At 41.6% G+C, this 24,730-nt stretch overlaps 1 protein-coding gene across 1 annotated transcript in view; it reads right to left on the reverse strand.

The window, feature by feature from the left end:
- The window catches only part of ADGRV1 (adhesion G protein-coupled receptor V1), a 522,269-nt gene that overhangs the window by 441,736 nt on the left and 55,803 nt on the right, over window positions 1-24,730 (reverse strand). The window contains 4 exon segments of the mRNA XM_044282697.1: window positions 314-490; window positions 5,613-5,942; window positions 6,042-6,306; window positions 14,802-15,367. Coding sequence (XP_044138632.1) covers window positions 314-490; window positions 5,613-5,942; window positions 6,042-6,306; window positions 14,802-15,367 — 1,338 coding nt within the window.

Genomic DNA, 24,730 nt, shown 5'->3' on the forward strand with positions numbered 1-24,730 from the left:
TGCCGGGAGCTGCTGGGGTCGTGTGACAGATCCGCACTCTGTTTTCCCTGTATTTCTGCTCCTCTGAGTATGGCAATGTGAACAGAGCATTACATGTGCGATATAAGCATGTACGTATGTTTTCCCTTTGACAAAATGACAATAGAAGTATCTACGGTACATGCCCCTGGACCCAAGAACAGCTTCCAGAAGGAAGCACCCATTACTTACCATACGTTGCTTCCTGCATTTAGAATATCGAATAATGGTACAAAAGAAAAATAAATACAATTTACATCAAACAGCCACCGTCACACATTACCATTGTACTTACCACGTTATAGGAGACATTCTCTGGCTCTGAGACAACTATTGGCAGGTTACTTGTGAATCCAATTTCTCCATTTGCAATGTCAGGAGTAACTTTCAATGAAACATTTTGCGGCGCTCCGAGTCTCGGGCTTAATGGCGGCACTAGGGGGCTGGGTCTCAGCAGGTCAGTGGATTCTAGCTAAAAATGAATTACAATAATTAATTGCAAATTATTCCATGAACACAGAATTCCACATAAATGGCATATTTGGCAAATTCGCCCAGTATTATTACGCTTCAACTTGGCTCAGTCATCAGTGGAAATTATTTTGAGGTTAAAAATAGACTAAAAATGATTTATTTGAGAAACATTTGGGCCTACATTCTGACAAAAGGTTTTTATTGTTACGTTGATACAGCTGAACGAGGCCTGGTCACTCGTGTCAGCAGTAAGAGTTTTGGGATGTACCGATTTTAGCCTTTAATTTGTATTAATCTATATCATAACAGTAATAAAACCGTAACTAACATACTGTATGCGCTTTTTGTAGCTTCGAAATCAAAGAAAACTGAGCAATGAAGGTGACACTTTATTTGAGACTGCTGTTGAACACAATTAAAATGGAATGGAACCTGTCAGCAATTGTTTACCCCTAAACTGCTGTAACCATGTACGGTGTCAGATGCCCAGACTAGAATACCAACCCGCGGACGGTGGAAGCAGCCTGGTCTGTGCACCAGCTCCACATGCCTTTAGGATGCCTACACCGTGCTTGTGCCGTCATTCTAGTCTTCGGTGTCTGACACCTCAATCATAGGAAGCCGGGCAGAACTGGACCCAAGCTGGCAGAACACTTTGCAGTTTAGCGCCCAGCGGACATTTTTCATTTGCATATGGAGAGGGAAAGGCTAAAAATGTATTTTTCTAGACTAAACTGTACAACGGGTGCCACATACGGCTAGGTTTAGAAAGATCTGCCCAGTACCCACAGGATGTCGCCATTTAGGGGACATAAAACTGCTGCCTGGTTCTCTTTTAAAGGGTATCTGTCACCGACATTTGGCCTACGTAAGTAACACTACCATACTGTTGTGCAGTCAGACTTAATTTTTGGTTTTAAAACATATCTTTGGTATTTCTTTGTGGGTTTTCTATCTTCAGAAAACAACCTTTACAGACCTCTTTTAAAGGGACAGTCCCTCTTTTCTCCATAAATGTCTCTCTTTTTCATCCGAGGTATAGATTTTTGTTATTGCGTTTACAATACTGATCCACAAAGTGTTTGGCTGGTTCCCATGAGCATATTAGAGCCCTCCTTGTATTTTATTTCATTATTTGATGCAATTGGAATTTTAAGAATGTCTATAAAGTATTCAAATAATTTTTGCACAATTTTGTAAGGGAAAACTATTGAATAAATATGCAGGAAAAATTGATATTTCACACAATGAACCATAAGTGTCCCTCTTTGAATGTCCAAAAAGTTGGGAGGCATGTGTTTATTGTATATGCAAAATAGGGTGCAAAGTGGCCAGCAGGGCGCTAGCAAACTTTCTGAGAGCCCAAGCGCACCTATTTAGTTAGCCCATTCACAGAGCCCAGTACCTCCCCCGCGCTCCTAATTGCCTGCGAGGTCACCAACGCCCTTCCCTCTCGGCACTCTGCCTTGGCCTGCTCGTCACAGTATATAGTAAGGGCATCCATCGGCCTCACTATACTTGCTGTGCATGCGCAGCACTACTGGTGTGGTCACTGTGTCTTGCAGTGATGGTGCCAGGTGCAAAATCTAGACCACTGCAGAGACGGCTACTGGTTGACAATAAGCTTAAAACATCTACAGTGACCACAGCAGAATACATAGGGCTAAGAAGATTTGCAGTAGTCACTGGATTTCTGGATTGCTGCTCTGCAAAAGCCCAGGAAAATTCAGTAGGAAGTTTTATTAGTCAGAACCTCAGAACAGACAGCCATTGCTTCAGTAGTGTCATTAGACATCACGATTACAGGTGAGAATCCACATAGGAAGCTGGTTACTTCAGCATAGCTCCCATTGAAGTGAAAGGGAACAGCATTGCAGTAACCAGCTCAGTCCACTGCATAATGGATGAAGCTGTGTAGTTCCAGCGCCAGAGCTGCTCCCGGACAGCTGATCAGTAGGGTTGCTGGGTGTCAGACCCCCGCAGATCTGATATCCTAAGGACAGGCTATCAATATGATAATCCCAGAAAACTCCTTGTTTCTCCGTACCATTGCAGTCATGTGCTACTCCCCATCATCTGATCCCTCTAAATACAGTGCAGAAAAAAAGGTGACATTTTCACAGTATGTTGATAGAAAAACGGACACTTAGTCATTCTGAAATACTATCATTTCAATAGTCTTTTGCCTTCCATTGAGTATTTGAGCAGTGTCAGGACTGCAGTTCGAAAGGGCTCTTTCTTTTTGCCCAATGCCCAAATATATTGGAAGTTTTTCCAAATCGCTTGTTCGAAACCATGTAGCACAACAAAAGTCGGGGCTTTTCTTGTTAACACTGTGGCTGTGTTTTTCATGTACACTGATCTTTTGGATCATTTATCCTTGAAAGGGAGGTTTGTATAAAAAGAAATCTTTTAGTATAAAGCAGGGGGTCACTGTTTTTAGCCTTTTATAAGGAAAAGTAAAGCTTTTCTGGGAGGGCAGCCAGGCACCTACTTCAAGAACCACAGATTTTCATGATCTCAACAAGCTCTTCTTGCAAATCCTGTTATATTACGTAATCTTTGAAGGGTTAGACTTCTTCACTGTTGCTGTACATTGTTGTCTTTTAATAAAAAACACAGCTTGCAAACATAAAAGGCTCTTCTTGTTGCTATGGCTGGGAATTTATCACTAATCATATGATGGGAAAATATGTACTGTATTTCAAAAACAGCGTTTCTTATCTATATATTCTACTTTTCGTGAAGTCTTAAGATGATCTACCAGGAGACAAGAGATAGTCACATGCGGCATGCATAGGATGTTGTTGAAAAAGTTGCAAGCCCCATTTTCAGTTGCCATAGTGCCCCATTGATAGTAGTTGGTAACCTTTCGCACTTCCATCCTTGCATAGTCTTGCCTTCTTATACATGACCATGCTCCTTCTACCTTCTGTCCTGCTCTTCAGAGAGTAAATGAGACCCATACAAGCAAATGGCATGGTTGGGGTATAAGTCCTGACTTTATATCATTTATCAATGAGTCTTTTACTAGAAAAGGGTTCTGAATAGTAAAAAGTAAAGCATGAACCTTTGAGGAGCCAGTTTACCCATCGTAAGGATGAAGCCATCAGGCCACTGCTGTAGCAAAAACTGTTAGACTGCATTCTACTACTTGGTCACCACTCCTATATTTAAGGTGCGCATACACCCACAATATTTGCGCTTGGCCGACAGCCAGTGGTGGACTGGCCATAGAACTCACCAGGAAGATTCCCGGTGGGCCAATGTCCAGTGGGCCGTAAGAGTCCTCCTTATGGCTGCCGGCCAGGTACATAATGATCCGACACTTCCAGCATTAATTAAAGGGGTCAGCCACTTTCTGGTTACTGTTGACCAATGAGTTTGTGAGATGATTAAATGGCAAAAGCTCAACTACATGCAATTGAAGCGCATTTGCATTTGAATCATATTTGCATGAGGCACTTAAAGATTGGTAAGAACTTTCCAATTATTATTATCCTTAATTATCTGTGCCCTGTGATTGATCATCTACTGGACTACTGCATCTACTGCATCCCAATTCAGTGGTTGGCTGTTTGATTATTGACTATTTGGTACTTAATGGCTAATTTGGTGTAGTGCATTATTTTTATTGACTATAATTAAAAGTTACGTTTTATCTCCCTCACCTTTCCCCTCCTGGGATAGCTGCTTCTATAATTAGATTTTTGATGGGAGTTTTCTGTGAGAATCTACAGGTTCATATTTTGGTGTTTATACTAGATGATTAAATGGCACCTACTAATATAGTTTTTATTGAAATTCTGCACCATTTTCTATATTTCATAAGGAATGCCCTCTTGTTTGTCAAGTCTTTCGTGCTGTCCACACAGAGGTCCTGTCCATAAAATGGCTGCTGATGGAGGGTCACGTGACCAGGCAAACCACCCCCATGTGATATCTCCTCTTTTCAAATACACTGCACCGTCCATCTCTACTTGATCTATTGGGAAGTTAGTGCAGATACAGTGTGTTTGAATGGAGCAAACACCACATGGAGCTGATTTACCTGGTCACATGGCCCTTCATCACAAAAAACAGCACAAAAAAACTTTGTAAACAAGGGAGTATACCTTATGAAATATAGAATTTGATGCAGAATTTCAGCGAAGACTATATTAGTTAGTGCCATACACAAACACATTGGTTATATATAATTAGTAAAATTGCCATCCCCTGCTGGGAGTGCCAGGTACTTACAGTATGTACCCAGCTGGGGTAAAACTGGTGTAAAAGAAGGTAAATGTGCCAGGTCCCCACCCTCACCACACCCCCTTCTCTGAAAGTGGTGAGGGTGGCATAGAAACGGTACTTGTGGGAAAAAAAATTGCTGCAGTGGCGTTTAGAAAGTTGCAAAACACAGGGTTTGTGACTCTTTTCTGCCAGAAATCTCCCCACAGAATTTACAAAGTTATTTCCAATGGTTTTTCATGACTGGAACATGTTCAAAGGGCCTCTTGATGTTATAGCTTAACTAGATAAGATCCTGGTAAGGGTACTTTCACACTTGCGTTGTGAGGATCCGGCAGGCAGTTCCATCGCCGGAACTGCCTCCCGGATCCGGAAATCCGTATGCAAATGGTTATCATTTGTAGCCGGATGCGTATGCGGATCCGTCTGACAAATGCATTGAGATTCCGGATCCGTCTTTCCGGTGTCATCCGGAAAAACAGATCCAGTATTTTTTCTTCTTCGCATTTTTAAAGGTGCAGTACCGGAACACTTTGTACCGGATCCGGCATTTCATGGGAATGAATGCCGGATCCGACATTCCGGCAAGTGTTTTGGAAATTTGGCCGGAGAAAATACTGCAGCATGCTGCGGTATTTTCTCCGGCCAAATACCGTAAAAGGACTGAACTGAAGACATCCTGATGCATCCTGAACGGAATGCTCTCCATTCAGAATGCGTTAGGATAAAACTGAAGCGTTTTTTTCTGGTATTGAGCCCTTAGGATGGAACTCAATACCGGAAAAGAATAACGCTAGTGTGAAAGTACCCTAACACTAGTCACCTTCATATTACAGGTTTTCATAAGGTTAGTCAATCTATTTTCATACAGTTTAAAGATACTGTACCTGTACAAGAAAATGAGCCCCATTCTGGAGAAATGCATCGTTTCTTATTGACAATTTGACTGTAATAACTGATCTCGACTCTTCAAATATAACACTATTTCTTGATGAAACATTAAGGACTCTGTCTTTTGCTCTCATAGGATCCAATGGTCCAGCCGGGATGTACAATGCATCATAAACTAATCTCACATCTCCTCGGGTTCCACCTTGCCTCAGAAAACTCAAGGTCAAGTATCGCCCCTCAGGACTGCTCTCAATTTTCTGCTCTTGTATGGCATGAAATTGAATCGAACCGTATACATCATCACTGTCTAGGATGTAGAACAGAAGCTGCAAAACACAGATGGTCACGCCAAGAAAATATAATATTAAGCTTACATTTCTGTGGATGGAATATAAGAAAAAAATAAAAAATTTCAGAATACAAACCTCTGTTGGAGAGCCAAGTTCTGCTCCACCTTGAGCTGCAAAGATCTGTAACAGATAGGCCTCAGCTTCTTCAGGAACAAGATCTGATACTATTGTGAGGGGAACTGTTGCCATCATTTGCCCCTGTGAAAACTGAAGTACTCCAGAATCTGGCAGGATGTCGGTGGTCACAGGTGATACGTCACTGCTGTTCCGCTTAATGACCCATCTTACTGAAACATTGCCGTGTGTCCCTCCATTTCTCACTATAGTTATTCCATCATACCTATCCCAAAAAATCAAAAATAAGGTCATCTAATTTGCATAGCATTTAGAGGGGTTACATGAATGGGACAAAGCTTAGGCACAGGAGCTAAAAAAGTTCACTGATTGGCAGGGCTGCCAAGAGTTGGACTCTCCCTGATCTAATATTGATGGCTTATCCTAAGGCTACTTTCACACTCGCGTTTTGGGCGGATCCGTCATGGATCTGAAAAACGGATTCGTTACAATAATACAACCGCATGGTGTCCGCCTCCAGGACGGAATGGAGACGGAACTGAGGCAAACTGATGCATTCTGAGCGGATCCTTTTCCATTCAGAATGCATTAGGGCAAAACTGATCCGTTTTGGACCTCTTGTGAGAGCCCATACCGGATCTCACAAACGGAAAGGCAAAACGCGAGTGTGAAAGTAGCCTAAGAAGAAGCCATCACTTTTAAAGAACAGGATAACCCCTTTAATGTACATTTAGTTTACTAATTTCACACCTCACTTTCAAGCTTATTTTATTGGTCACTTAGTTTAACGTGTTTTCAACCATGGTTGGTCCACAGGAGATTTATCAAGACCGGCGACTTTTACAACTTTTTTACATTAGAAATCAAGCGCAGGGAGATGTTAAATATTGAATTAACATGAAGCATACAGTTAAAAAAATTAGGTAATTGAAAAGAGTCTGTCACCTTCAAAATCAGTTTTCAAGTTAAAGACAATGTACACCTTTGGGGGCAATTTGTTTTCTTAAGGCATTGTACTCAGTGGCTTAGCGTGGGGGGGAGGTCAGGGGGGCCGTTGCCCTGGGCGCTGGCACCAAATGTGAACTGACTTTTAATTCTGCTCTGCTGCACTGCGCAGAATGAGGAGCGGTTTCAGAAGGAGCGTGCGCGCCCTTATGAATCACCAGGGCAGTGCTGGCACTCCAGTCCTGTCCTACCCAGTCACTGATAGGCTCCGTCCACCTTCCAAGCGGGAAAGACACTGCAGCAGAAGAAGAAGCTCAGTCACAATTTCAATAAAGTAAAGTAAACAGTGCCTGCTGCACCGCTCAGACCAGTAAGGGAGTGGAGTGCACTGCTGTGTGAGTGCTGTTTTCTTGTGGGGTCCCTGGGGAGCTTTTTTTTATTTTGTGGGGGACATAATTTTTTTGCTAATTTTTTTAGGAGGGATAAAAATATTAAATCACGCAATTGGCAAAGACATCCATTTTACCCACAAAAATGACCCCCCTGGGCAGCAAGCCCGGGTCTTAACTGAAGAAATACTTCTCTTCTCACAGAGTGGATCATCATACTATTAATACAGAGAGGCCTTAATATACTCATAATACAGATGGGGCTATAATAATAACAATACAGAGGGGGTATTACATATAATAATAATAATTATACTGCGATGGGTCTTTAAAAATACTGGGGCTACTACAGGGGTCTTTATAAATACTTGGACCACTGTATGAGGTATAACTACTGAATACACTATAGGGGACTTTATTACTACTGTGGGCTCTATAGGGGTACTTTATAGAGGGGCCTTGTTACTGCTGGGGACACTATAGGAGGCCTTATTTATAATAGGAGCCCTATGGGGGCATTATTAATTGACTTGCCCCGGGTGCTGCCAACCCAAGCTATGCCACTGATTATACTCATTTTGATCTTTGGTCTTTATTAAAAATATGGAACACTTTTTTGTGTATATAGTGGAGAAGCTGTACTAGCAGCCTATGGATTTTCTCTCTTTTCTGTCAGTTGAGGAGCAGACGGACTCCTTATCTCTGCTCTCTGACATTATAGACACTCATTATAGCTCAGTTCTTATCTTACTGATAAGAATGTGGCTTAAATAAGTATTTAGAGATAAGGGTTATTAGATAACTGGCACAAAGTGAAAATGAAAGTACCAGTCACAAAGTTAGAAAAACTGTTAACCCTTTGTAACAGAACGGCTCAATATTTTTAATAAAGGCCAAATGAAAATATTATTTTTATTGAAAAATGAGTAAAACGCAATCATAAACAAAAATTGCCTCTGAAGGTGCACATTGCCTTCAAGCATACCGCCATGTAGGGTAGGTGTTGTGAAACATTCTCATACCTTTTTTGTAAACACCCAGTTGTTCGCATACTTCTCCCCGACAAGTGTCCCCGTCACCATGGGAACACCTGTGGGTTAGAAAATACCATCGGATCTGAGTTTTCCCTGAGATCGTGAAAACTCAGATCCGATGGTATATTCTAACCCACAGGCATTCCCTTGGTTACAGGGACGCTTGCAGTATGCCAAAGTGGAATAACAGTACACATTGAAAAAAAAAAAGACGAATATTCTAAATAACGAATTTATTCGCTCTATTGCTATAACTTCGTCTTTTAGAATATTACGAATATGCTAAAAAACGAAGTTATAGCAATATAGCGAATATTCATAAAATACACATATAGACTGCAATTTAGCTAATATAGTGCTATAGTAATTTTTTTTATAGTGTACATATTTTCCAAAACTGGGAGGCAAAAAAACTTAGACAAAAAAAAAAAAATGATTATAGCACTATATTAGCTAAATTACAGTCTATATGTGTATTTTACAAATATTTGTAATATTGCTCTAACTTCGTCTTTTAGAATATTCGTAATATTCTAAAAGACGAAGTTATAGCTATATATAGAATTGATCCGGAGAGAGCAGGAGGTCATGCAGACTCGGACAAGAATAGCATTGCCGATAGTGACTGGGGTGAGTCGACTGCCGCTGCGGCCCCTATCACAAAAGCATTTCTCAAGAAAACAATCCTCCAGGCCATCAGACCTGTGATGGAGAAACTAGCAGAAATAAAAGCAGATCTACAGGACTTGGGCCACCGAGTAGAGGTATTGGAAACGGGACAGACTAACATAGTGGCTTTCTCAGAAGCAGTGGCGTCCCGGTCCTCACACCATGCAGAATTTATTAGTTAGGCCCACTTGCTCATCGAGGACCAGGAAAACAGGAGCAGAAGGAGGAATGTAAGAATCAAGGGCCTCTCTCAACAGTTTGCAAATGAAGCCTTGAGGAAAGTGGCGCAGGAAATTTTCAGTGCTCTACTGGGCCTTGACAGAGCGGCGGGCATTATTATCGAGCACATACATAGGGTGCTACGCCCCAAGCCAAAGCAAGGTGATCCGCCGCAGGATGTCATTTGTGGTCTATTATCTTTTGTAGACACTTCGCAAATACTTGCAGCCGCTAGGGAAAAGGCTCCTGTTAAATACGGTGATTCCACCTTACACTTCTATCAGGACATTGCACTGTCTACTTTGGCTAAGTGTCGAATCCTGAAGCCATTACTGGATGTTCTGCGGGAGAAGAATATACAGTATACCTGGATGTTACTGTTTGGCCAAGTGATATGGGCTAACGGGCTTCATCTGACAGTGCATACTCCATCAGATCTGAGCAAAATATGGGACACACTGGAGATCTTGCTGGTGGAAATACCATCTTGGCTCCCAATGTCGGATGAACCGAGCCTTCCGCAGCTGCCTAGATCCAAACCGTGGAGAGTGGAGCATAAGAACCATTCACCGAAAACCAGGAAGAGACAGTCTCAGAGGGCTATCTCCCCCACATGATTCGAACGAATGCCTAAGATCTTATCCTGATATGCAGAGGTCTACTATCAATCTGAGGGGACTCTGATCAACTCGCCTCCTATTAGAGGATTCCGAAACCACCATCCCAAGCTTCCCAAAGAACATGCTGATGAGTATAATGCTAGTTAATCACTGTTAATTGCCCGTCATTTTGTGCGTCATTTCTGTCCTACTACTGTTTAAGGTTTACTTTACCTTTTGCCTTATAAGCTACATGCCGGGTCTAGGACCCCTCCCCCCCACACCCCAACTACCTAATCTCAAGACATCTCGTTTATAGCTGCTTTGTCGACAAGAATTCTGCAATGTTTGTCTGTTTTTGCAGTATCTTTATTTTGGAACCCCCCTCCCCTTCTCCCTTACCTTACAGCTACCCTTACCCCCCCTTTCCCTCCCCCTTGCTACAGAGACCCCAAACAAATAGAAGAGAGTGTTTAGCAAAACTAACGCAATACGTCTGTGACCCCCCCACCTCACCTCACCTCACCTTACCTTATACCCACCCCACTGCATCAATAGCTAGTTCTAGCTAGCCAATCAATCCTGTCCAATTTCTTCCCTATTCCTGCCAGCCGTGAATAGAGTCATGACTTTAGGTGGTCTGGGGTGCACAACATGCCTAGGTGTACACAAACCCCCTCCCTCATTCACATCAATTTTTTGTCTGAGGAGTATTTTGAGGGAGCACATCAGTTTTCTGGGTGTGTCATAGCGGGCTTAGACACACCCCTGTTTTCTTTTTCTTGTCCTTTCTTTTCTCTCATTTTTTATTGTTTGTGTTATTGATTTACAAATACCTCAGTTCGGCCTTCTTTGCTGAGACAGTATAAAACTATTCTTTATGCATCCATCCACTTTGAAGCTCCTATTTGTCTTGTCTTGTCTAATTGTCTCCCCTCCCCCTATGTCTGTTTTGTCTAATACCACCACCCTACTCGCTACCCCTCCTTACCCACCTCCAGCATCTGTTAAAACAGCTTCTGCGCCAACCTGTACAGGTGGTGCTCCTTCCTCCCTGTGCTTTTGCAGACCAACCAACAAGAGGCACTGTCTTATCACGGAGTACCATGACAGATATAGTGTTCACTACATTTAATACTATAAGCCTGAATTCCCCAGTTAAGAGACATAATGTTGTCTTTCTTTTAAGTAAGCTCAAGACTCATATTTTTACAGGAAACACATTTCAGAAAAGACAAAACCCCGAAACTACCGATTAGATATTTTAATCAGTGGTTTCACAGCTGCCAGAACTCCTCCCGCACGAAAGCTGTGACAATAACAATACACAAGTCGGTCCCATTCCAGATCTCTCAGCAATACTCCGATGCAGAAGGTAGAGTCCTCTTCCTCAAAGGCTCTATTGCTTCTAGCAAACACACTTTAGCAAATATATATGTCCCAAATACAAAACAAGTCTCTTGGATCTTACAGGTCCTAGAGACTTTAAAGCTATTTGCGGAAGGACAAATTATCTTAGGTGGAGTTTTGAATCTTGTCCTAAACCCTTTACTAGACTCCTCCTCCCAATGCTCACAGATAACTCAGAGAGCAATAGGGAAGCTCCACTCCAAATTGCATGAGATGGGTTTAGTTGACATCTGGAGACAAATCCACCCTCACACTAAAGATTACACTCTTAGGTCAGCTAATTATGCACATGGAGACAAAGGGGGACGCCTGATGTCATCTCTCCTTAAGAAGACGAAGGCCAAGTCCTTTATACATAAAATAAAAAACAATACTGGTTACCTCGACGAAAGACATTGCTACAGCATTCCACCACTTTTATTCTAACCTATATAATCTAGAGCAGTGTTTCCCAACCAGTGTGCCTCCAGCTGTTGCAAAACTACAACTCCCAGCATGCCTGGACAGCCTTTGGCTATGCAGGCATGCTGGGAGTTGTAGTTTTGCAACAGCTGGAGGCACACTGGTTGGGAAACACTGATCTAGAGCCCTCAGTAGAGAAGAACTCAGATATAAATGCTGGAGAGGCTGCTCGGAAGTTCATTCTCCCCCTAAAACTCCCCTCCATTTCCCCTACAGTAGCAGCGGATCTGATCCGCCCTTTCACTGAGGACGAACTTAGAGGGGTCCTAAGTAGTTTCTCTCCCAATGAAAGCCCAGGCCCAGATGGCTTCTCCCTACATTATTTTAAAACTTTCCAAAAAATCCTTCTCCTCCAGTTCACTAAGGTTTGTAACGCTCTACTGAACGGTGGCTCCCTACCCAGACAAACTCAAGAAGCTTTTATTACACTTATCCCCAAGGAAGGGAAAAACTCTGCAGAATGCGGAAGCTATAGACCAATCTCTCTTTTAAATCAGGATCTGAAGATTTGGGCCAAAATTCTAGTAAACAGACTCAGACCCATCATTCCCTCTCTAATAGGTCCCGAACAAACAGGCTTTGTCCAAGGTAGGGAGGGGAAGACAAACTCTGCGAGGCTGCTCTACTCCATTTATGCCGCCCAAGCCTCTAAGACACCTTTAGACCTCTTGAGCATTGAAGCTGAGAAGGCCTTTGATAGGGTCAAATGGGCATTCATGGAGGCAACCCTTGACAAGTTTGCGTTCCCGAAACCTCTAATCCATGCTATTTTTATGCTCTATCAGTCCCCCCATGCTAGACTTAACATCAACAATACCCTGTCAGCGACCTTTGAAATAACAAATGGAACGAGGCAGGGTTGCCCCCTCTTTCCCACCCTTTTTGTTCTAGTCATGGAAACTCTGTTACAAAAGATCAGGGAGAAGGAGAACATCAAGGGGCTGAAACTAGGAAAGAAACTAATTCCTAGCCTTCTTTCTAATATATGAACCAGAATCCAGTCTATCCCATGTCTCACTTCTGCTTCAGGAATTTGGAGTCCTCTCGAATTTTAAGGTAAACTCTACCAAGTCAGACATACTCAACATATCGGTACCTTACTTGCGATTAGCCAAGCTAAGGTCCAGTACGGATTTTGCCTGAGGTCAGTCCTCAATCACTTACTTAGGGGTACGCCTTTCAAAAAACCTCTCTTTGCTTTATCAACTGAACTATACCCCGCTACTTGACGAAATCTCAAAGATGCTAAAGGAGTACAGCCACATGTGGATATCCTGGCTTGGCAGAAGAAACTTACTTAGGACCTACATAATGCCGAAAACATTATACACCTTACAAATGGTCCTGATTTTATTAAGCCAAGCCCTGCTTTTTTTGCTACTATAACAATAAACAATAAAAAATTACGCATGTCACGCTCAATAATGATTAGAAAGAGGGAGATGGGAGGGCTGGGGCTCCTGAATATAGATGCTTACTATAAGGTGGTACAACTAAATAGATGGTTGCAATTAATGTTCCCATGTGGAGAGGTTGACACTTATGTAATAGCTCCCTCTCACAAGGTTTATAAGGAGCTAGAATACATGTGGATTCCCCAATCTTCCACCAAAACATTGTCAGACATCAGCCCAATGTTACATGGCCCTGTAGATGTTTGGCGACAAATGGGACAAACTCTGGCCCCATGACCCTCCCCCCTAACACTGATGGCTCTGCTTCCTGCACTTGTCGCTTCTCCCGGCCTGGCCAAGGAAGGTCTTTGGCAAACAATGAGAACCTGGAGACTAGGAGAAGCTCTGGCCCAGAGCTCTACCCTGCCCATCGAGGCTTTTAGAAGTTATCTTCCCTTAGACATATCTGAAACAACTATTCCCTTCTATTAAACACATTTCAAATATATCTGCTCTAAATTCCTCTCCCTAGCTTCCCCAACAAGGAGTCTCACGGTCTTTGAACAACTAATGCTAGGGAGTTCCCCTAAAGCCAGGAATATTTCACACTTATACCGCCAGTTTATTTTAAACGCTAATGTTTCAAAACCAAACTTTCTCATGACCTGGGAGAAAGAGCTAGGTATTTCTCTATCAGACACAGAAACCCGCTTTATTCTATCATATTCTCAAGGGTTCTCAAGATGTGTGAGGCTACAGAAAAATCACTACAAAGTATTGTGCTGTTGGTATAAAACACCAGAGTTCCTCTTTTTATGCAACACGTCCGACACAGATGTTTGCTGGAGATGTCGGGATACTAGGGGCTCATACTTGCACATTTGGTAGAATTGTGACAAAATCAGAGCATTCTGGAAAAAAATTGAATTGGTGATTCAGGAAATATCCAAATCTCCCTTGATTATCTCGCCGGACATGATATTCCTAGCGAAGCCTAGTGACACATATCGTCCGTCTAAGACGAATCTTGTCACACATCTCTTAGCAATAGCAAAGATGTTGATCCCACTCCATTGGATGGACTCTTCCCCACCCTCAATGAAGGAATGGCTGGCAAAAGTCGACCAAGTGTGCAATTGTGAGGAATTTGTTAGCTGGACGGAGAGGAAACATGAAAAATTTTTAAAAATCTGGTCCCCATGGAGGACCTTCAGAAAACATACATAAATCGTCCCATCCCCCCCTTCCTGCCCTACCTCTACCCCCTCCTCCCTTTTTTTTTGTTGTTGTTGATCCCTCCTTCTCTTTCTGTCCTTGTTTCACCTTTTTTTTTTACCCCTGTGTTTTTGTTATACTGTACCTCAGAAGCGGAATTGGTTCATGGATGCCCATTGGGATACTAAGCTCATGATCCTAAAGCACCTTTTTTTTATCTCACTATGTTAAATAATATGGTAACATGAACAAAACTAAAGCATACCGTACCATAACATTGTTGATTATTGATACATACATTTTACATGTACAACTGTTGTTTTTTGACTCTTGTGAAGCTTATGTGATACTGAAAACGTATATATATTTTTTTTTTCTATTGATTTATTAAAAATATAAATAAAGATACAAGATTGAAACTTACCTTGATACTTTATCTTCATCAATAGTTGCTATCTGTGCAAGAATGGCACTGTTAAAAGACAAAACTCCATAGGGTTTGTCATTAGGTTCAATGGTGACGTAGACAATACTTGGATATTGTAAAACGGCGTCACCTTGTAGGGATTCCTCCATCAAAACAATTTGAAAAGACTCTGCTATTTCAGGGATTGCATCATCAATTATTTGAAATTTTAGTGCAATCTCCTGGACCCCTGGAAGAAATATTATTGTGTTGTTTGGCTGAAGGTCTAAGAAGTCATTTCTGAGCTGTGCGCTAGATGTTGAGTTCCCAGTTATGACTCTGTATTTGATGGAGACTACAGAATCATCTGATCCAACAACTACATCATTAAGAGTCCTTCCCCGAATCACAGGGATACTTATCACATCTTCTGTCTCAGGTATCATGTAAGTGCTCTGACTGAATCGTACTGGGCTATCATTTTTTCTAATATTGATCTGCAACACGCTCTTTGAAGTGTTGATCTCTGCGCCGCCATATACATGTGTAAGTCTTAAAGTAAAGTTTTCATCATTTTCAGGTATCTAAAAAATAAAGAAAACAATTGGTATGTCCCATGGTATCTATATCTTAAACAATTCGTATGAAAATGAACTGGTGAATAATGGTCATCAACCATCTGGCCCAATATTTTAATATTTTATTATTTCCAGTCAAAGCATCAAAGCAACACATTAGCATAACAATTAGCATATGTTATGTGTTAGACCGGATTCACTCACTCACTCAATATTTGTCTTGAACCACCGATGCAGTGTCAGACTGGGAATCCTAGGGCCCACCAGTGGAAGTGACTTTGGGGGCCCACCCTACAGTTGCATGCAAATATTGCTAGTTCATTGTTAGGCCTTTATGACACAGCAATTTTACACAGAATTCCAGGACACATAACTTTTTAAATAATAAAACCGCTATCATTACATGGCTTTTTTATTGCATGAACAGTACAGTATAAATAACATTATTAAAAAGATTTGTATAGATTATTTCATAGTTTACTAATTTTGAACTGTAAAAGCATGTTTTGTTAAGAAAGAGTCATTTTTATGTCTTTGTATTCCAAGAGTCCTAACCTTATTTTTCTAGCTGTGTAACTGAATGAGGGCTTTTTTTTTTTTTTTTTGCAAGATGAGTTACAGTTTTTGTTACCACCAATTTTAGGTACATATAAGTTATTCCCTTTGAAAAGAGTATATTTTAGTAAAGTTAATGCCGTGCAACATATCCATATGATATATACACTAAATTATCTAGATTATTCTAAGGCTAGTTTCACACTAGCGTTAAAGTTTCCCGGTATTGAGTTCCGTCATAGGGGCTCAATACCAAAAAAAAACGGTTCAGTTTTGTCCCCATTCATTGTTAATGGGACAAAACTGAACTGAACAGAATGGAGTGCTCCAAAATGCATTCCATTTCATTGAGTTGCGTTCCCAGACCGGAGCGCAAACCGCAGCATGTTGTGGTTTGCTTTCCATCCTGGGATGCGGAGCAAGACGGATCCGTCACGACCCCCCAATGCAAATCAATGGGGGCGTATCCATTTTCGCTGACACAATCTGACACAATAGAAACTGGATCTGTCCTCTATTGACTTTTAATGGAGTTAATGACGGATCCGTCTTGGCTATGTTAAAGATAATTCAACCGTATCCATTCAGAAAGGATGCTGATGGTTGTATTATCAGTAACTGAAGCATTTTTTCTGAACCCTGCCGGATCCAGCAAAAACGCTAGTGTGAAATTAGCTTTAGCTGCTACTTAGATATGCTAACCGAACTAAGCTTAGCAATAATATATGCTCAGATATGGTAACAGAAATAAGCTTTAAAAATAGATATGGAAGAAGAGCCAAGTACTTAGACCCAGTCATAGAACCAAGTTCTGTGCATAGATACAATAACAGAACCAAGCTCTGTGCATAGTTATGATAACAGAACCAAGCTCTGTGTATAGATACAATAACAGAACCAAGCTCAGTGCCTAGATATGATAACAGAACCAAGCTCAATGCCTAGATACAATAACAGAACCAAGCTCAGTGCATAGATACAATAACAGAACCAAGCTCAGTGCCTAGATACAATAACAGAACCAAGCTCTGTGCATAGTTATAACAGAACCAAGCTCTGTGTATAGATACAATAACAGAACCAAGCTCAGTGCCTAGATACAATAACAGAACCAAGCTCAGTGCCTAGATACAATAACAGAACCAAGCTCTGTGCATAGTTATAACAGAACCAAGCTCTGTGTATAGATACAATAACAGAACCAAGCTCAGTGCCTAGATACAATAACAGAACCAAGCTCAGTGCCTAGATACAATAACAGAACCAAGCTCAGTGCCTAGATACAATAACAGAACCAAGCTCAGTGCCTAGATACAATAACAGAACCAAGCTCAGTGCTTAGATACAATAACAGAACCAAGCTCAGTGCCTAGATACAATAACAGAACCAAGCTCAGTGCCTAGATACAATAACAGAACCAAGCTCTGTGCATAGTTATGATAACAGAACCAAGCTCTGTGTATAGATACAATAACAGAACCAAGCTCAGTGCCTAGATACAATAACAGAACCAAGCTCAGTGCCTAGATACAATAACAGAACCAAGCTCAGTGCCTAGATACAATAACAGAACCAAGCTCAGTGCTTAGATACAATAAGAGAACCAAGCTCAGTGCCTAGATACAATAATAGAACCAAGCTTTGTGCCTAGATACGATAACAGAACCAAGCTCAGTGCCTAGATACAGTAACAGAACCAAGCTCAGTGCCTAGATACGATAACAGAACCAAGCTTTGTGCCTAGATACGATAACAGAACCAAGCTCAGTGCCTAGATACAATAACAGAACCAAGCTCAGTGCCTAGATACGATAACAGAACCAAGCGCAATGCCTAGATACAATAACAGAACCAAGCTCAGTGCCTAGATACAATAACAGAACCAAGCTCTGTGCATAGATATGATAACAGAACCAAGCTTTGTGCCTAGATACGATAACAGAACCAAGCTCAGTGCCTAGATACGATAACAGACCCAAGCTCTGTGCATAGATATGATAACAGAACCAAGCTCTGTGCATAGATACAATAACAGAACCAAGCTCTGTGCATAGATACGATAACAGAACCAAGCTCTGTGCATAGAGACAGTAACAGAACCAAGCTCTGTGTATATAGACAGTAACAGAACCAAGCTGCATGTATAGATACAGTAACATAAGCAAGCTCTGTGCATAGATACGATAAGAGAACCAAGCGCTATGCATAGATACGATAAGAGAACCAAGCGCTGTGCATAGATACGATAAGAGAACCAAGCTCTGTGCATAGATACGATAAGAGAACCAAGCGCTGTGCATAGATACGATAAGAGAACCAAGCGCTGTGCATAGATACGATAAGAGAACCAAGCTCTGTGCATAGATACGATAAGAGAACCAAGCTCTGTGCATAGATACGATAAGAGAACCAAGCTCTGTGCATAGAGACGGTAAGAGAACCAAGCTGTGTGCATAGATACGATAAGAGAACCAAGCTCTGTGCATAGAGACGGTAAGAGAACTAAGCTCTGTGCATAGATACGATAACAGAACCAAGTTCTGTGCATAGATACGATAAGAGAACCAAGTTCTGTGCATAGATACGATAACAGAACCAAGCTGCATGTACAGATACGATAACAGAACCAAGCTCTGTGCATAGAGGCGGTAACAGAACCAAGATTTGTGCATAGATACAGTAAGAACCAAGCCTGTGCATGCATACGATAATGGAATCAAGCTCTGTTCTTCGATACAATAACAGAACAATGCTCATTTAGATAAAGCAACAGAAGTCAGTCTTAAATATGAGCACAATCACACCAACAAGCACATAAAAAATAGTGATACTGTTTCACGCCTTGCCCTGTGTGAATGTGCGGAGGTCTGTCAGACTGGCTACACATGTCTGACTTCTCTGTTTTGATTTGGGTTTGAGCTGGATCCACCTTCCCTCAGGTGTACTGGGTTTTATTGTTAGTGAGGTTATTTATCCCTCCTTCCCCCAGTGGCCTGTGCGGGTTATAGTTCTTTCCTGTGAGCTCTTGATGTGTGGTGGATTGTCTGTTCCAGCTCTGCTCAAGATAAGTCTTCTCCGTTATTTCCCTTTATGTGTTTTATCTAGGCCTCTAGGGAGACGCTTGCTTCCTCCTGGTTTGAAGAAGCAGGTTGCCTTTTCTCTTTTCCCTGCTGCTTAGGGTTTGCCCACAGGCACAGCAGTTTAGGGAAAGCTTTTAGGGATCGCTAGGAGGTGACCCTTTTCTCCCTACCTTTTGGGCCTAGTTGTTTGTTCATGTTTTTTTACCTGTGTTTGGTTATTTCCCTGCTTACCTACCTATCGTGACATACTGCAGTGATTACATTGCATGCAACTGCCACAGAAATGTCTCATTTTCATGGCAAATTTATCAGCTGTTCCATGCAACTGATATGCAGTTTTGTTTCTTATGAAATCACTAAGTTGCATGCAGCTTCTGTCTATCCCCAAAATACATTCCCTTTTACTTCACATTTGGGAGATTGTTTTCCCTTACATATTTTTAGATCAAAAGGAGGACTGGAGTGTGTTTTTAAGAAAGAGAAACCATTCCTAAGAAAGTATTAGTGAACATTTCCTTTCCCCTTTGAGTCACACTTAGATGCTTCTTTTGATTTAAAGGGATGTAGGGAAGAACAGATCTCTCAGGGTCCTAATATGATCTTCTCCATCCAGGCATACAGACAATAGCACACACGTGCTCGTGCATATGACTGTATTCATATTTCATCCCGCAAACTACAGAACTGCAAAATACAGATACCTTTGTTGTGTGCTCCACCGTTTCCTCACTCCCACTAGAAATAACTATTCTCGTCCTCAATACGTAACAGAATAGGACATGTTCTATAATTTGCAGAATGGACATAGGGATGTAGACAGCACATAGATGACATCTGCATAAATTAAAGGGTCTGTGTACTGCCTGCATGAAATGTGGCTAGCACACAAATGAAAAATACTGTTTTGTGCATGAGTATAAAGATGTATGTTTTTACACACACAAATAAGCAACTTTCATGCTCTTTTTACACACAAGCATACGTTTATATGCAATAATTTGTATTTTTCTCCAGGCTGCAATAGTGACGTATTGTTGTGCTTGCAGCCGTCAAATGGCATACACCACTGAGACCAGCGATTGGCTGCAGCGGTATATGGGATGTCACCACTGCAACCACAACAGTATATCAGTGTTGTAGCCTGGGGAAGAATAGGAAGTGGTAGTGCTGGATTGGAGAGGAGTGGGAAGGTGAGTTTATTTTATTATTTTATTCATGTTCCTGCCATTGCCCCAAAAGTAAATATAACTTGGAAAACCAGTGTAGCACACTACTATTTTATGGTACTGCATTTATGTTTCTACACATAAAGGCACACTTTTATATACAACATGCACAGGCAGGCGTTTTTACCCACATTAAAGCTTAGGCTACACAGCATCATTGGCCTGTGACACATGTTGCACAGCAATGCGGTGCTACAGTTAAGTGAATGGGGTGAATGGCGAGTCACAACCCCATTCACTTTCATTAGTTGCAATGTAGCATTGTGTTGCTGCAATGTTTGGCCGCACAGTGTGTGTTGTGAGCCAAAGTTGGTGTGTAGCGCAAGCCCTAACACACTTCACAGGCAGGCACACTTTTACACAAGAAGGCATGGTTTTATACACACTTTTACACAAGAAGGCATGGTTTTATACACACTTTTACATATGAAGGCACCTTTTAACACTGCACTACAAACTGGACAGTATAGATTTCCCTTACCTACTTCATATGGTGGCCCTCTCTGGCATGTGTATTGTGGCTGCAGCATCCTCTCATAGCAGCAGGGCTCCACAGTGGTATCAGCAGAGCTTCCATACTGAATAGGAAGGCTGATAAAGCTGAGGAGAGCCTGTGAGTACTTTTAATTAACAGGGGTGCATCCAGCCAGCACTTTCTGTCAGTGAGTTTATATCCATATGTTCTGATTTTCACAAAAAATCATGGGAAAAATACGTTGCATTTCGCCGAGATTTTTGTGACGATCAGAACATGTGGATCTAAGCTTGTTAGCTCACTGACAGGGAGTGCTGACTGGAGAAACCCCTATCGTTAAAAGCACTCACAGGCTCTCCTCCGCTTTATCAGCCTTCCTATTCAGGAAGGAACACTGCCTGTACTACAGCTTGGGGCAGCATGGTGGGCTCCCGAGTGGTTGACATCTTTGTAGATACCAGCCGGGGATCATAAATATGTTCAGGGGCAGGGCCCATGAAGGAAGGAGGAGGGCCCCTCCACGCAGCTCATTGACCACGCCACCTGTCTGCAGATCAAGGAAAATGTTTTAGTGACAGTGAGCTTTCAAACATGAAGGCTCACTTACAGTGCAGGGGCCCACCGAGGAATTTCCCGCCTCCCCGGTGGGCCAGTCTGAGCCTGCAGCGGTGTATTTACCATGTGCCCACAGAGTTTAAATAGATTCTGTCACCGTGATTCTGGACTTTAATCTGAAATAATACATCAGTAATGCCCCTGCCATGCTGACATAATGGAGAGGACTCCTATACACATGCACAACAGTCCTGACAAAATATTTCAGTGCAGCTTTAAATTCTCACAGCAGGAGAACAGGGGGCAGTAGGACAATTAAAACAAAATAGTGATATGGACTCTTTATCTTCGGTACTACTAATGTATTACTGCATATAATAGTCGAAGATTGTGAGGACAGATTTCTTTGAAGGGGTTATCCCATAATTAGGGATGAGTGAACCCGTGGAAGTTCGGTTTCGCCGGGTTCGGCCGAACTTCAGGTCAAAGTTCGGGTTCGGGACCTGAACTTGCCCCCAAACCCCACTGAAGTCAACGGGGACCCGAACTTCACTTTATTATTTTCCGTTATAACATGGTAGCATAATAGCATTCTTAAGGCAGACTGCAAATCAATATGGCCATTTAGGGGTTAAAAAAACAACAACAAAAACAACTCACCTCATCCACTTGATCGCGCTGCAGCAGCTTCTTCTATTTTCACCTAACAGGACCTGCCAAAGGATCGGTGATGTGCGCCATGACGTCGCCGCGCTCTCCAATGTAGTGAGGTCATCACACATATCACAGGTCCTTTGGCAGGTCCTGTTCAATGAAGATAGAAGAAGCTGCTGCAGCGATATCAAGTGGATGAGGTTAGTTGTTTTTTTAACCCCTAAATGGCTATATTATTGTACATTCTGTCTTAAGAATGCTATTATTGGGATATAGCATTGTCATAACGCAAAACAATAAAATCACCCGAACAATGAACCTGAACCCGGACTTCAGTGGAAAAGTCCGGGTTTCAGTCTGGGTACCCGAATATGGAAAGTTCGGTACGAACCTGAACTTTGCAGTTCGAGTTCGCTCATCTCTTCCCATAATTAATGGAAAAAAGGAAAATAAGCCATCATATAGTACATGACAATCTCTTTCTAACAAAGCTAGAGCCAGGTCTGCACCTCACATGGATCCAGAGATTCTCCAATTCATTGCTCCAATTACTATGCTAGATTTTTTGCTGGTGTGAAAACTAAAGACTATTTTCCATGGGACATTCCCTTTAAGAATGTGTAGTGGAACCAGTAAGTTAATGGAGTGGTAAGGAAGCAGAAAATGAGCAAGCTAAATCATGGAGATTCTTAAGAAATTGGAAATTTAAGCAATGGGTATTCTGAAACAAAGGAATGAAGAATATTAAGGAATATGCTGTACACGGCGCAGTGAAGGCAGCTGTCTTGTGGCTGAATGAATATTCATGTGAAGGATATCAATTACAGTACATTGAGGAGCTTATGAATAAAACAAGAATCGAATGAATATCTTTGTGGGTATGTATCAGTAATGTCTTTGATTATTAACAAATCAAGCTTGCTGAATGGGTATATTCATCGTGCTTAGACACGTCTACATTCAGGTTTCACATTTCAATAGAGAATGTTTAGTAAAAAGAGTTTTCCGTGTTTGTTTCATTTGTTACTGTTACATCGTTACTTGGGTTGAACAAAGACAAATGTCTATTAAGTTCACGTAGTCTCAAACCCAAATGGTTTAATTCAGAAGACAAAAAAGTTAAAATTGTTCCTGGCCTCATAGAGCCACCAGATCATTTCCCTGCACAAATTTACCAGCGCAATTCCTCTAGTTAATTATAACTCCATACTATTAGACATTAGAAAAATCTCAGTTTTGTCATACCATCTTTTATGGTAGCACATTCAAAAGTCTGACTACTTCACTATAAGGGACCCTTTCCTATAGTGATGATAAAATCACCTTTCCTCCACAAATAGATTATATCCTCTGGTCTGTTGCACATTGCTAATGAATAGTTCATTCAACTATTCACTGTCTGGACCTTGTAAGTACTCGTCTATATAAATAATGTCACCTATGTCATCTGCAAAGTTTTCCCATGCTTTCATTATAAATTAACTGTCCTTGAATTGTCTCCGGCACTCCATTATTTAGCCAGCTATATTCTAGATGGAGCCTTATACATAATCTGTACGGGTTCAATATTATTAAAGCACTATTGTTACCTCTTGTATCTACCCCAAAAGTACATTTGCTTTCACAGCTGCCGCTTGGCATTAAAGGCTGCTATTTATCCATTCAGGGTACCAAAATACTGCTATTGCTTTTGTCATCCTTTTACTGAATATGTAGTGTGATAAAGTGCATGGTAGAGGTATGGTGGATGTTTGTATTTTACCCGGTGGTTCAGTTTAGTTGGGTGAGCGAAATCCAGAAATAGTGCTGCATTACCAAGGCATAGCTTGCTGGAGATTGTTTTGTTTAAAGTTGTATGGGCTGGATTTCTTTGGACTGGTAGACGGGTTGGCAGTGGGAGTCTCTCAGTCCACACCCCTAATCCACTACAGATATTACCTTTAGCTGAGATCACAGGTGAGGTCAGCTGGGCTATAATCAAGGAGGGATAAGATAACCCTGTGTGTATGACTGGGGGGAGAAAAGGACCCTACAGATAGGGTTGGAGCCGGAGACCCTGTGTGTAAACTTTGAGTCATGGAGAAGACCTCTGTATTAGACAGGCAGGTGTTTATTTTAGTTTATGTTTGTGCTGGTGCTGAAGAGCCAGAATAAAGCACCATTTGGACTTGAACCCCGTTGTCAGAGGAGAAATCTGTGATTGTGACCCCCTGTGAGAGAGTGATCCCTTACAGTAGCCATCCCATTACCATGGTCTAGGTCTTTACAATGACACGTATTTGATTTCTTCTACCATTTACCTGGAAAGGCTACCATCTTTTCAAGAGCTTTCTGTAATATTTCACAATTAAACTAGGCTTTAAATATTCTACCTAGTTTTCCACTTACATGGGTCTACACTGAAACATTTACGGGGTATTCCAGTTATAAAACGTTATCCTCTATCCACAGTTAGATCAGTGGAAACCCCACCAATCACGAGAATAGGGTCTTGTACCCCGTGGAGCCACCCAAAATAAATGGAGTGGCCGTTGACTCCATTCACTTCTACAGGACTTATGGAGATAGCCGAGAGCTGGGTTTGGTTAGAAACACCAAGAGAAAAATGATAAATACACAAAGTAAACATCCTGCCAAAATCCTCTCCTGTTAAGTCAATGTGAAGGAAAGCAGAGAAAAGAAAACCAGACATTGTGTGCATAAATATGAAGTGTTCGAGGTACTAAAAGTCGATAAAAAATTATTTGGGGACCAGAGAGCCCCTTTAATAAAAATAGGAAAAAAAACTGTGCCCAATACACACCCTTGTGCTGCACCACAGCT

The sequence above is a fragment of the Bufo gargarizans genome, chromosome 1, assembly GCF_014858855.1.
Source record: "Bufo gargarizans isolate SCDJY-AF-19 chromosome 1, ASM1485885v1, whole genome shotgun sequence".
Taxonomy (NCBI): Eukaryota; Metazoa; Chordata; class Amphibia; order Anura; family Bufonidae; genus Bufo; species Bufo gargarizans.